At 43.8% G+C, this 12,891-nt stretch overlaps 1 protein-coding gene across 2 annotated transcripts; it reads left to right on the forward strand.

The window, feature by feature from the left end:
* The first annotated feature begins 2,825 nt into the window (after nucleotides 1-2,825).
* Nucleotides 2,826-7,100, forward strand: LOC109773226 (TOM1-like protein 9). Of its 2 annotated transcripts, XM_020331926.4 has the most exons (10): nucleotides 2,826-3,160; nucleotides 3,835-3,913; nucleotides 4,300-4,398; nucleotides 4,479-4,592; nucleotides 4,722-4,873; nucleotides 5,000-5,081; nucleotides 5,247-5,332; nucleotides 5,462-5,626; nucleotides 5,746-6,224; nucleotides 6,341-7,100. In XM_020331926.4, the coding sequence occupies exons 1-10, from the start codon at nucleotides 3,048-3,050 to the stop codon at nucleotides 6,874-6,876; spliced, it is 1,905 nt and encodes a 634-aa protein (XP_020187515.1). In that variant the 5' UTR covers nucleotides 2,826-3,047; the 3' UTR covers nucleotides 6,877-7,100. The 2 variants fall into 2 exon arrangements, with proteins under 2 accessions (XP_020187515.1, XP_045085152.1); XM_045229217.2 differs by lacking the exon at nucleotides 3,835-3,913 and having other exon boundaries at nucleotides 2,880-3,160.
* The last annotated feature ends 5,791 nt before the right edge of the window (nucleotides 7,101-12,891 follow it).

A 12,891-nucleotide genomic window follows, 5' to 3' on the forward strand; every position in this document is an offset into this window, starting at 1 on the left:
CCGAACTTTTCATTCAATCGCCGAACTGTGGCCGCTTGATCGCCGGATTTGTGGCGTCTATTTTGATGAGCGGGAATGTATGTTTGAAATTTGCCGCGGCTTGGGGGTGACGCCTGGGGGGCGTGGCTGGGAGCTAGGTCGCTCCCAGGGGCCGATCTAGCGCCGGTTCGCCTTCAGGACGCTCTTTTTCGACGCCCTGGGGGCTGAACGGCTGAAGATGCTCTTAGTTTTCCACTTCAGTACTTGCTGAGTGATGCAAATCACCTTTTTTGGCTTATGGTATGTGCACGAGGATATGGATTCCAGAGAATCAACTTCGCAACATTTACCTTCGCCATACTAAAATGTTGATCCTGCAAGTATAAAGTTGTCTTCACAAGTTCACGTGTTCTGACTAGCTCGCCCAACATACATTATTCTATATTTGTAGCTCCTTGTTTATTCCGTTCTACTGTCTAAGCACAAGCAGATGTTGTGGTTCGCATCTCTAAGGGGTTGTTTGGATGTGAAGTATTAGACGTGAAATCTTGGAAAACTGGTTTTTAGAGGATTTTTAGGAAAACCTGTTTTTGTTAGTTTTTTCTGTTAAGATCAGGCTATACAATACCTCGTTTGGATGGAAAAAGGTAGGATAACACGTTTAGGCCTCCCGCTCCTTCCACAGGCATGACTCTCTCTGCTGATCGCCTCCTGCATGCTTCGAGCGCCCCCATTCTCTGCATGCTACTTGCTACTTGCTGCATGCTGCGTGACGAGGATGAGATTGTAGTATGCATACATCAATACACTGGACGTAGTTGGAGCACAACAATGGGTCAATGGCTTCCATGTTGACGCTGCCCACAAGAACGAGCACCGGAGCATAGGCCATGGTGCTGACCTGCTGGAAACCCTGCGAGGGTTGGACACGATGCCACGCAGCAGGCGGAAGCAGCAGTGGCAGTGACTCTTGATGGGTACGGTGATGCCGAGCACGGGCATGTTGAACCAACTCTTGCAGTAGTTCGTTGTTGTCCACTGTCGCCTCCTCGATGCCAACAAGCTCAATGTTACCATTGTCATGGTGCCGGCGTTGGAGCCGCGCCGCCGGTGCGTCCATTAGCATGTACGACGGTGCCGGCGTTGGAACCACGCCGCCGGCGTGGCCACTAGCATGTACTATGAAGATGACGTGTGGAATTCACCGACGTTGGTCCATCGATCCAAATAGGTTGTACGTGGACGATACGACTCGAGTATACAGAGAACTCGTTTTTTGGAAAAACGACTATGACTCGTTTTTCTAAAAGCTCGTTTTTTTGGCTTGTAGAAAATTGGGTAGTACTTATCCATGGTTTAGTTAGATGATCCAAACGTGGTTTTAGGCTGTTATAACAGAAATCGTGTTTATGCAAATCTGATTCTCTACAGTCCCGCTATTCAAACAACCCCTAAGTCTAAGTTGGTATTGGGTCTTGCCTTATGTACCATGTTCGTCCAGAAACATGTTATCAGTGAATGCATACCATACTCACTGTGGTTATAGTCGCTATTAACTGTCCTTTTAATGCTGCCATCTGATTACGTATGCATATATAAGTACTTTGTATTACCGAGCTGGATATGAAGGTACCAAATGGGGTGCGGCAAGCCGATTTTCTCAAATCCTGATCTATCAAATTCCGTTACTTTGGTCGCGTCTCAGTTCTAGGCAATAGTTGCACAATACATAATTTATCTATACAATTCATGGGGTCAAATATTTGGCGCATCGCGTTAGTGATCTAAAAAGTCTTATGTTAGTTGAGGGAGTAGTTTCTATGGGACAGCAGCAAAGTTAAAGCAATTTGGAGGAAGGGAGGAGATTCTCCACATGCGGTCCAGCGAAGCCTCGGTCAGGTCAGGCATGTGTCCCACAGATTTCACATATATACAAGCAATGTGCCCGTGCGTTGCAACGGGTCCAAAGTAGAATACTACTTGTTCACAAACTTGAAAGAAAACACTCTTGTTTTTATATACATATATACCACTAAAATATATTATGTTTCACTCAAAATATATTTCTCAGGCTGTTTTGATGAGGCGAGGGAGGGATGTGGTTGCTTTCAAGATAATAAGGGATTTTCTGCAAATTGGAGCAGAGAAGTGGTCTATTGTTACAAAAATGCCACAACTTACCTCACAGCCGTTAGATGCATATCTAATGGTCAGAAATGACGGATGGCCGACACACCATCATCATCAACTGAGTCTTTTATAAGAGTAGAGATAGTTTGTCACGACACCCTGCCCAAAGACATCAGCTATATATAGTTTCATCAAGTTGTTCACGGCCGGAGTAGATGGAAGCAAATCGAGTCTAAAAATGTTGCCCAGTCTGCAAAAAAAAATTCTTTGTTTTCATCAATAAGTGCGATTTTCCTTTTTCTGCATTGTGTTTTCCGTTCTTGCGTTGCATGATTGAAGCGGAGGCTGCCTGAAAGGGACTGGAACGGCCCAACTCATACAGTGCACACGCTTGGAGGAGTGAACAGAGCGTGCCTAATGGCCGGGAGCAGTTCGATCTGCGCAGCCAACTCTAGTAAACTCCATTATTCACGATATTTGTCCTAGTCATGGCCGGCGCTAACTAAACAAAGGAGGCCGCCGCCGCGTGGAGTTGGTTCGCCCGCCCGTCGCCGTCGACCGCCGTGCAGGGCAGACCGATAGGACATAACAAACATACGCCATTGACCAATCCCCACCGCTGATTTGAGAAACACCGGTCAAAGATTATGCATCGGTGACCGTTTGTCGTTGCATTCTTGTGACTACATGTAGCTGGGTTATGGAGTGGTTCCTTTGGCCGGCCACAAAAGGTTTTCCATCCCTTGGCTCCACGTTCCTGCTTCCTAGCTAGTCCCAGGGGCGGAACCGAGGCAGGGGCCGGCACCAGGAAGGAACGACAAATTCTTGTGGCCACCCGCCACCATCGCCAAGGTTTTCGCTGAAGCTTTCTTGTTTTGGGCGGGGGCTCAGAGTCAGGCCATCTGTTGCTGGCCGGTTGATATCGTAGGGGCCGGGAGATGCCGTCGTCCTCCTCCTCCTCCTCGGTCCAACGCGCGACGAGCGACGCGCTCATCGGCCCCGACTGGGCGACCAACCTCGAGATCTGCGACACCCTCAACCGCGATCCAGGGTGAGTACGCACAACGACCCAACGAGTGCCTGTATTTTCCATAACTGGTGTATTGGCTAACTCTGCTGAGCAAAGCTACATTTCTGCGGCTTAATTTTGTTTCGCGCCTACGGTTTTGTGGCAAGATTAAATCTTTGCGAGCTTTGCTGTTTAAATTTGTCACTCGCATGTTCATTGATTTAATATTTGCTTCCTCAATTCTTGTTTTGGGGATTATCAAAACGCTTAATTACATGGATTAGTTATGTAATTAATTATTTGATGAACTTATGGGGTCACTCGGATTTGTTCTATGTTTGTTTCTACTAAAATCTTCATTCTTAGCTAGTTTACATGGTGTTTTTTTATGGTGATAAAAATGGCCAACCTGACTTCTTAGTAGAAACATTTTGTTGAACTCTATTGCCTTCTAGAAACTGGGTGTCTTTTGAGCTAGTCAATGCCACGATGTGTCGTTGAGCTTTTGATTGATGCAGCCACGTGTTTTCTATTGATCAAGTCATCACACCAGACCTCTAATGCAGCTCACTCCCGTCAACGAGTACTTACTAAATTATACTCAATGATATAGTACTCCTATATGACATGCAAAATTTCTGTGAGAATGGTTATGTGCACCTACGTTCCGTTGTTATCGGTTTGGTATAAATATCTACGTTCTGTTGTACTCATAGCCAAACAAAAGATGTTGTCAAGTCTCTCAAGAAGCGCATTGCTCACAAGAACTCAAAGGTCCAGCTTCTCGCTCTCACGGTAAGTACGGTTTAAAACTGAATATGAATTTGACTCATCAACTATTAGTCTGTGGACTATGTCAATTATTAGTCTCTTTGATGTAGTGTGCCCAATAATTGACCTGTACCTTTGCACCTTTTCTTGAAGCTTACCTTCTATAACTGAGTTGTTTCCTATTTGATAGCCGCGATGTGCTGCGTTTTGACTGTTGGCTCTGAATGTTGCTTGATGTACTCTTCCAGTTTGACGCATGAACATATTTTCTTGTAGTGATGTAGTAACCTGGCAATGCATTACATCACTCCAGAAGGAAGATGATTGGCACATTTAGAAGGCTTTAATTTGGAATGTTTAAGTAATCGTTTACTCAACCACTAATCAGTGCATTGGTTTACTTATTTTAGTTGTTGGAGACAATGATTAAAAATTGTGGGGACATTGTCCATATGCATGTTGCTGAGAGAGACATACTTCGTGAAATGGTGAAGATAGTAAAGAAAAGGGTATGTATGGGCAGTTCAAACTTTTATGTACTAGTTTCAAATAATAAGTTTTAATGTATATATGTGTGTGGTGTTTTTAGCCTGATTATCATGTAAAAGAGAAGATTCTCACGCTGATCGACACTTGGCAAGAATTTTTTGGCGGCGCACGTTCAAAATATCCGCAATACTATGCATCATACCAGGACCTTTTGGTAATTTTACACAAACTGAATAAGTTGTGATCTTTTAACAGTCTCGGAGTTTGCAGAAAAAAAATGAAGTTATGCTGTTTCCAAATTATCAAAATCTGTTAAACTAATTAAACTCCAATCTCCACTCAGCGTGCCGGAGCTGTATTTCCTCAAAGATCAAATGGATCTGTGCCAATATTTACTCCTGCGCAGACTCAGCCTCTACAAAACTATCCTCCTGCTCTACGCGATGCTGACCACGAGGCTCCTGAATCGTCAGCGCAGGATTTTCCTGCCACAAGGTATACCAACTTATGGAACTTTTATCATACAATGGGCATGCTTAACTACTGGACTGAAGATCAAATCTGAATACACTTATTTGAAATCTGAACCTCTGCTTCAACTTTGGGAATGTTTATTGGTAGCCTGGCAGATATTCAGAATGCACGGGGTATCATGGACGTTCTTTCGGAGATGTTGAATGCTTTAGATCCTAGTAAAAGACAGGTATTTTCCTGATGCACTTGAAATACTGATCTATTCCCATGAAAATGTTGCTGGAGCAAAAATCTAGCGAGTCCGGTGTCGGGGATCTGGAAAACCTCTGAAGTTATTCAATTGTTGTAATCAATGTACTATCAGGTCAAATTTTAAGTTCAATTGAATATGCAGGAACTTCGTCAGGATGTCATCGTTGACCTTGTGGATCAGTGCCGTACATACAAGCAGAGAGTCGTGCAGCTTGTCAACAGTACCTCGTATGTCTCTTGCCAGTTCGCAGGCGCTTTAAGTGTCGTTTTGTCAAATTTTCTGCTGAAATTTTCTTTCATTTGTTGGTTTTGTATCAATGTAAAGCTTCTTATTTCAGATGTATTAAATTGATACAGGGACGAGGGGTTGCTCAGCCAGGGTCTTTGTTTGAATGATGATCTGCAGCGTGTTTTAGCAAAACACGACGCTATTGCTGCAGGCATAGCGGTTCCGGTGGAGAAGCAGAGATCGCTCCATTCCACGCTAGCGAAGCCAGATACTACAAAAGAAGCAGTTCAAAGGTTGGCACATCATGTCAATCATTTTGTTCAAGATATTCTACTAGAAACATACACTAGCAAGAGAATTCTCAAAAACTGCATGTGCTTCCTAATTTGTTTATCTTCTATCAATGTTTCAGGTCTTCAGCAACTACTTCAAGTGCAAGCAAGCAGTCACCCTCAGAACAATTGGCGCTTCCCGCGCCGGCACCTCGATCATCTAGCAGTGCAAAAGCTATTGTTGCAGCACCAGCTCCTAGTTTCGACCTCCTTAGTGGAGATGACTACATCAAACCTGAACCTGAAAACTCGCTGGCGCTTGTTCCTGTCAGTGAATACTCAGCTTCAGACCAGAATGTATTGGCCCTTGCAGACATGTTCCAACAAAATAGTGTTGCTGCCAACAATAGAAACCATAACCAGCTTACAAACTCTTTTGTTTCCCCTGCATCTCGAGCAAACCCTGCTCCAGTGCACCCTACTCTGCCTCAGCAACCCACTACTTGTTCAAACGGGGACATCGTACCTTACGGTCAACAATCTCAACCGAACGTCACAAGGTCATGGAATGGGCAGCCTGCTTATGGAGTGGATTCTCAACGGCAAGCACTAAATTATGGTACACCACTTTCTCAGTACACAATAGCATTATGTGTAGAGGATCTCTGCAAACATGTGCACTTTTTTTTTCATTTCAAATAGCTCCATGAGCATTTGACATTCTCCTATTCACAGGTGTAGAGGATCAGAACAGAGGCCTTCCACCACCACCCTGGGAAATTCAGCACTTGACGGGTAACCAACCCCAACAAGCACAAAGTGGTCAAGGATTCATGTCAACACAACAAATGCCAGGAGGTATGCGCTTGCCACCGGTGCTCGGCGCGCAGCAAGCACCACAGTTTGTGCCGAACATGCAATACGGGGGCATGTACCCGAATTCGATGCAAATCAACCAAGGAATGGGCATGAACTCCCAACCGATTGTCGGCGGACAGTTTTATGGGATGAACTATCAACAGTCATATGCAGTTCAAATGGCCGGTTATGGGTATGTGCACCAATCTGGAGGCTACTACATCCCGAACGCCGCATATGCGTATACCAGTGCAAATGAACTTTCTCAGAGAATGAATGGTGCAACGTCATCCTTTTCTCTGAAGCAGCAGAATAAAGCAAGCAGGCCAGAAGACTCGCTCTTTGGCGATCTTCTTAGCATAGCCAAAATGAAGCAGAGCAAACCTGCAGCTGGTAAGGTCGGTGGCTTGTAAGAAGAAGGGTGGAGTGGATGCATGATTTTGCCAGCAGCAAAAGCTTTACCTCGAACTCTCGTAGTACATAATTCTATTTGGCACTTTTGGTACAATGCCAGATGGTTTATTGATGTAAATTCCATTTTTAGGCACGGATACATACTGGAAAGTAATGGACTGTATGATTCCTGTATGATATGGTCTGATTATATAATACAGTTCGAATTTTGTAGTGTCATCAACATCCATGTGTACAAATATTAGGCAAAGACTTTTTAGTATCTCGTTCCATTTTACCTATGTTATTCTAACAAGAGGAATACTACTTACCAGTTTATATGTCATACTGATACTATTGCTCTCCTCGACTGTTTTAAGATACCTCTTTTATTGACATCAACATGACCAGAAAGTGAGCTTTTTTTAGAATTGTACTTGGCTGTACAAGTATCGAAGCACGTAAAAAAAATCACAGTGCGAATTCTCAGTTAACTAAACCACGTCGAAACTAGACACATAGCTCACAAATCTAAACTGAAATTCCTTCGCGGATAAACATACAGTTTTCAGCAGCGGAGCGCCGAAATTGCCCTTGAAACGTCATTAGCTAAGCCCAAGTACCTACAGTATTGATTATTTTAACGCTGCAGGTGATGGAGGACCAGTACGAGCAACTGTCAACGTGGAGAGTTACGCGTTGAGGATCACGCGAAAAGAGGGACGCCATTAGGTAAGCCTAAGTACAGCATGACATGACACTCTCGACCAGCTCCAAAGCTTCCCCGTGCAGGTGCACCACACCTGCAAGAAAGAAACCAAATGTATGCATTTTATGATGATATTTGGGCAACAATGACGGAATGACCTGAACAACGAGCTATGTAGAAGATATGCATACCACGTTGCGCAAATCGCATTCATGAAAGATAACGTTGTCAGTGTTCCCGTTGCCTATCGTTCCTATCAGTCTTTACCATTTCCTTTTCAGTGTGCTCGAGTAATAGTGTTGATGCATACAATTACAATTCTTGAGAAGAAGGAACCGATGGAAGAACTACTTATATAAGTGCATGGTCGAGCAATAGAAAAGTGTGTACGTACTAAGAGATTGAACTCTATTCATATCCAAGAGTTGGACGGGCAGGTATGACATTTATTATATGCATGTTCGGTTGAAGACTTGAATTGTTAGCGTCAATCAGTCAACTTGCTCTGCTTATGGTACAAATGCCCTTTTTTTCTATTTAACTTCAGGGTTTTCTTTTTTTGAGCCACCGAATCTCCATCCCATCATATTTGCTACCTCTTCAATCAATAGCAAATCAATGATAAGCTAAATGTTGCCACTCCGGAAAGAACCTAACTTCTTTTGGTCATTCGACAATGTACTGTCACCAATCATTGTCGAAACGACTCAACTCTCGCGAGAGTGTAATAAAGGTACTACGGATATGCCTTTTATAAAAACTGTGCATACTTGATCTATTTACTCAAACCTATTACGGAACTTCCTGAGAGATAACCTTTTATCTCATTAAGGTCTTTCTGCCACCGAATCTTCATCGGAAAGTTTCTTGAGACAAGCTTGTATTGACCGTTTGCATTACTGAGTACGGTCAAACGGTCTCTAAAATGTTCTTTTTTCTTTTTACGAAATGATCACTAAAATGTTGCACTCAGTAGACTGGTTCCTATCAGCCAAGTGAAAAGCATGTCTTCTTTGTAGAAAAACATCTTAAAAGCATAAGCATAGCTTTGGTACGCGTTTCTTTCTCTCAAAATGACGAAACAAATGTGCATTCCGCACAAAATGTCATTTTTCGGTCACAACTAGTACCAAGTTCATGCTTCATGGCTGAAAGGTTTGGTCCAGGTTTCACCAACCCTCCATATTTTCTTTCATATATATAGACAAGGTGATCCAAGGAGGATAGCTCAGTTCCTACATTATTTTCTGTTACATGATTAACAGCTAGAATAACGCACTCATTTTCTACATTTTGCATAAACACAACGCTACATCACAGGAAATCCCATATGGGGATGATATAATGGCCTTGGTCTGGTGGCCCAGTTGAGGATTTTGTTGGTAAGAAACTGCAATTACTTGATATTTGGAGGGGGGGACATGCGGCAAAAACTAGGAGAGCAGCGATTCGTTGCCCAGACTCATCTGCACCCGCGTTGAAGAAAAAAATTCAAAACAAATAGTAGAAAATTCAAAAAAAAATGCATGGTAGATAATTTGGTGTCTGAGGTCCGCTCCGAATTTCAGATCATTTGGACATCTTGTTAGATTATACTACACTGCTATATCGTATATGTGTATGTATTGGGCGTACCGTGTGTGTATGTGATCATGGCGCACGCCTGTAGAGTTAGTGGCGCATGATCCCACGTAGCGGATCACCATGATCTCCCTGGCTATCGGCTTGTAAATTGTACATAAGACCCAGCTGAGAGCTTAATCAAGTGTGGTGAATCATTCTTCCTAATCCTCCTCGCCTACACATCTGAGTATCTCTCGGGAAAAAAAGACAAATTTGGTGTCTGTAAAAAAGTTTACTGTTCATGCACTATTCTGACCCAATTTGTCTTTTTTGCTGAGAGCTACTCATATATACAAATGACTTGAAATTTGAAGCATACCTCACGCACCAAATTATCTACCATGCAAAAAAATTGGATATTTTAGAATTTCTTGTAAAAAAAATTTTGACCAGGTGCAGATGAGCCTGGGCTCAGAAATGGGTATTCCAAAAACTAGCTATTATCTTTTGGCCTTCTTAAGATAATTTAGTTAACGAGAAAGTTATCGAATGAGCTCATGCAATGTAATGTGTTTTTGCGATGTCATGCAATGTGATGCTGATTACAGTCATTTGACTGACTACATCTCCTACATGGACATCTCCAAGGATAGAACTTATTCTAGCGGGGTATGTATGGACGATATGAACTAAATGCTCACTTAATGTCCTAACCTAGCAAGGTTGAGGAAATAAGTGGAGTAAAATCCCTTGAAAGGATAACACACGTGTGTAACCAAACATAGAGTATTATTGTATTAAACTGAGCTACCGTAGCCTGAGCCCCGTGCCGCTCCGTTTCTGGAATTGCTACCCGAATAGGTGCTCGGGTTTGGGTTTTTCGGGTTCGGGTTCGGGTTTTTTGGGTTCGAGCTTCGGGTATCAGGTTTTATGCCGAGGGTAATATTAACCTATCACATCAGTACTAACTAGATTGTTCATGGTTTTCGACGATCCAAAACCTCCCATCCATAATAGAAAGGTTTAGCCCAAATGTTACCCATGCTCCATATTTCACTAATATATATAGTATCTACGTGTTTTTTTAAGCTTTGTTAGGGTTTATGCCATGCTCGGGAAGACGAGTTGGAGGCGGCTTCTTGAAGATGGAATAAGGTATCCCCGCCTAGTCCCCGTCCCGGTGATGTTTCAAGTGTCGTTAGAGGGCGTGTAGAGGTGTGTCTCCGGCGGATCTCATGGGATCAGGTCAGTGTTTGTCTTCGATGGATCCGGTCTTTGTATGCGTCTATGTGTCTGTAGGTGGGATCCTTCCGATCTAGACTTCTCTTCATCGATGGCGGTTATTGTTCTGGTGCGTTGGTCCTATGGGGCCTTAGCATGACGACTTCTCGACTGTCTACTACAGCAATGTTTGCCCGGCAGCGATGAGGGAGGGGCGATGACGGCGACATGCCTTCGGCTTGCTCCGGTGCTTGTAGTCGTCGCTAGGTGGTCTACGGACCTTGATTTAATTCTTACTTCTTGTGTTCTTTGTACTACCTTGATAGTTGATGAATAGATCGGAAGTTTTCTAAAAAAACAGTAATGGCGCCGGATATTAGAGCATCTCCAATAGGTGCGCAACTGTGCGGCGCGCTAAAATATGTTTACAGCGCCGAAATAGCTACTTTTTACGCGCCGTAGAGCGCTGGCTCCAGCGGCCGCTGCAAAAAATTGCGCGCGCGCTGCTCCAGCAGAAGCGCTAAAATACAGCGCGTGATACACATATGTACGCAAAAACAAGATAGTTCAACATAGATAGTCATAGCATAGGTAGATACAACAAGATAGTTCACCCGCCGAGGTCGTCCGTGGCGCCATGAAAAGGCCGCGCGCGAGACCGGTGCTTGGAGGAGCACCGGCGGAGGCGAAGCCAAAGCTCCTCGGGCTAGGGTTTGCGCCGGCGGCGGCGGAGGGATCGCGGGTGTAGGAAGGGGTGAGGGGATGTCGGCGCGACCGTCCATCGGGCGAATTCGCCGGCGGCGGCGCGGGGCAGGGCGGACGGAGAGGGTGGCGGCAGTGCGACGCGGACGCTCGAGTGTGCAGCGCGTGGGAGCGGGCACACGAAATAAGCGGCGCGCGATGCCGTTTCGCTCCACGCGTTGAACCACTTATGCCACGCGCGCGTTTTTTGCGCCTCCGCTGAAGCACTCGGAGCGGCTGCGCACGCATAAAAAATAGAATTTTTCCAACACGGCGCTAATATCGCGCGCATGTTGGAGATGCTCTTACAAGGTACTAGAGAAAGAGTATGCATCCTCAAGTCATGTCTCCTGTGAAATGCTGACCTGGAGCCACAAACCATCTCCAATTTTTGTAGCATGGATCAGAAGAGTTGTAAAATAAACAGTAATGTCGTCGAAGATGACAATCTACTGCTACTATAGGCAGAGGTGCTCTGCAACTTGATTGTACACGCGCTGCTATTGACTGAGCATTCTTGAGTTACTGTTGTGCTAAAATATCATGCTAGGGTTAACGGTCATTCTTAGCTCTGGCCACGGATTAAGAGTAACTGAGGTGCGTTGCCAAGATCACTTGGGATGACTGTAATCTAGCTCAAAAAACAACAACAAAAGACGGTGTTCAATACATGCTACTATCAGAGCACATGAGTTAGCAGTGAGGATCGGGCTAGACGAGGGACGCTGTTAGGCAGGGGCGGCGCTAGGGGTATTCTTGGCTCTTTATGTGAATACCCATGATTTTTACAAAACAGTGTTGATTTTGGCAAAAGAGTGACAGTTTTTAAAAAAACAGCAATGATTTTGGCAAAATGAATACACATGAATATCCGGTTGCAAATTCCTGAAGCCGCCACTGCTGTTAGGTAAGCCTAAGTACAACATCACAACGCCGGCCAGGAAAACTTCTAACCTGCCACTTGGTGCTGCACCACACCTACAAGGAAGCTGCAGAAACTATACATTTTATGATATTTTGGACAAGAATGGCGGGATGACATGAGCTACACGCCATGTGCAAGATATCCATACCATTTTGCATAATTTGCATCCATGGAAGGTAACATCGTGAGTGTTCCCGCTGCCTATCATTCCTAACCCTCTTTGCCATTTTCCTGGCAATGCTCGAGCAATAGTGTTCGGCGCATACAGGTACAATTCTTGAGGAGAAGGTAGCAACGAAAACACTACTTATATAAGAACTGGAACATGGTAGAGAGCAATATCAAGATCAAAGAGTGAATATGTAAGAGGTTGAACTTTATTCATATTTCAAGAGTTGGCACGTGCAGTTATAACATTTATTATATGCATTTTTGGTTAAAGGCTTGAATTTTTAGTGCCAATCATTCAATTGGCTCTGGTTATAGCACAAATGTTTTTTTATCCTCTTAAACTTCATTTTGTCTTTTTCTGAGCCTCACCAACCAATTGAGATATATCTATCTCAGCGGACTCAATCATAAAGGTACCATGCATATACCATGCCTCCAAAACTATAATACCTGATCTATTTACTCAAATCTGTTACTGAACTTGTCGAGAGATAAACATATATCTCATTAAGATTTTTCTACCAGAAGATATTCCTATTCTGGTCATTCGGCTTTTTTGCTCTCTCGGTCATTTAACCTATGATAGTGAGTAGTAGTTGATAATAATTTAGATAGAATGTCCCCAATTGCACACCAGAAAGTTTCTGGAGAGAAGCTTGTATTGACAATTTGCATTAGTGTTGTCAATTGATTGAAAAATTCCTG

This window comes from Aegilops tauschii, chromosome 5, assembly GCF_002575655.3.
Source record: "Aegilops tauschii subsp. strangulata cultivar AL8/78 chromosome 5, Aet v6.0, whole genome shotgun sequence".
NCBI lineage: Eukaryota > Viridiplantae > Streptophyta > Magnoliopsida > Poales > Poaceae > Aegilops > Aegilops tauschii.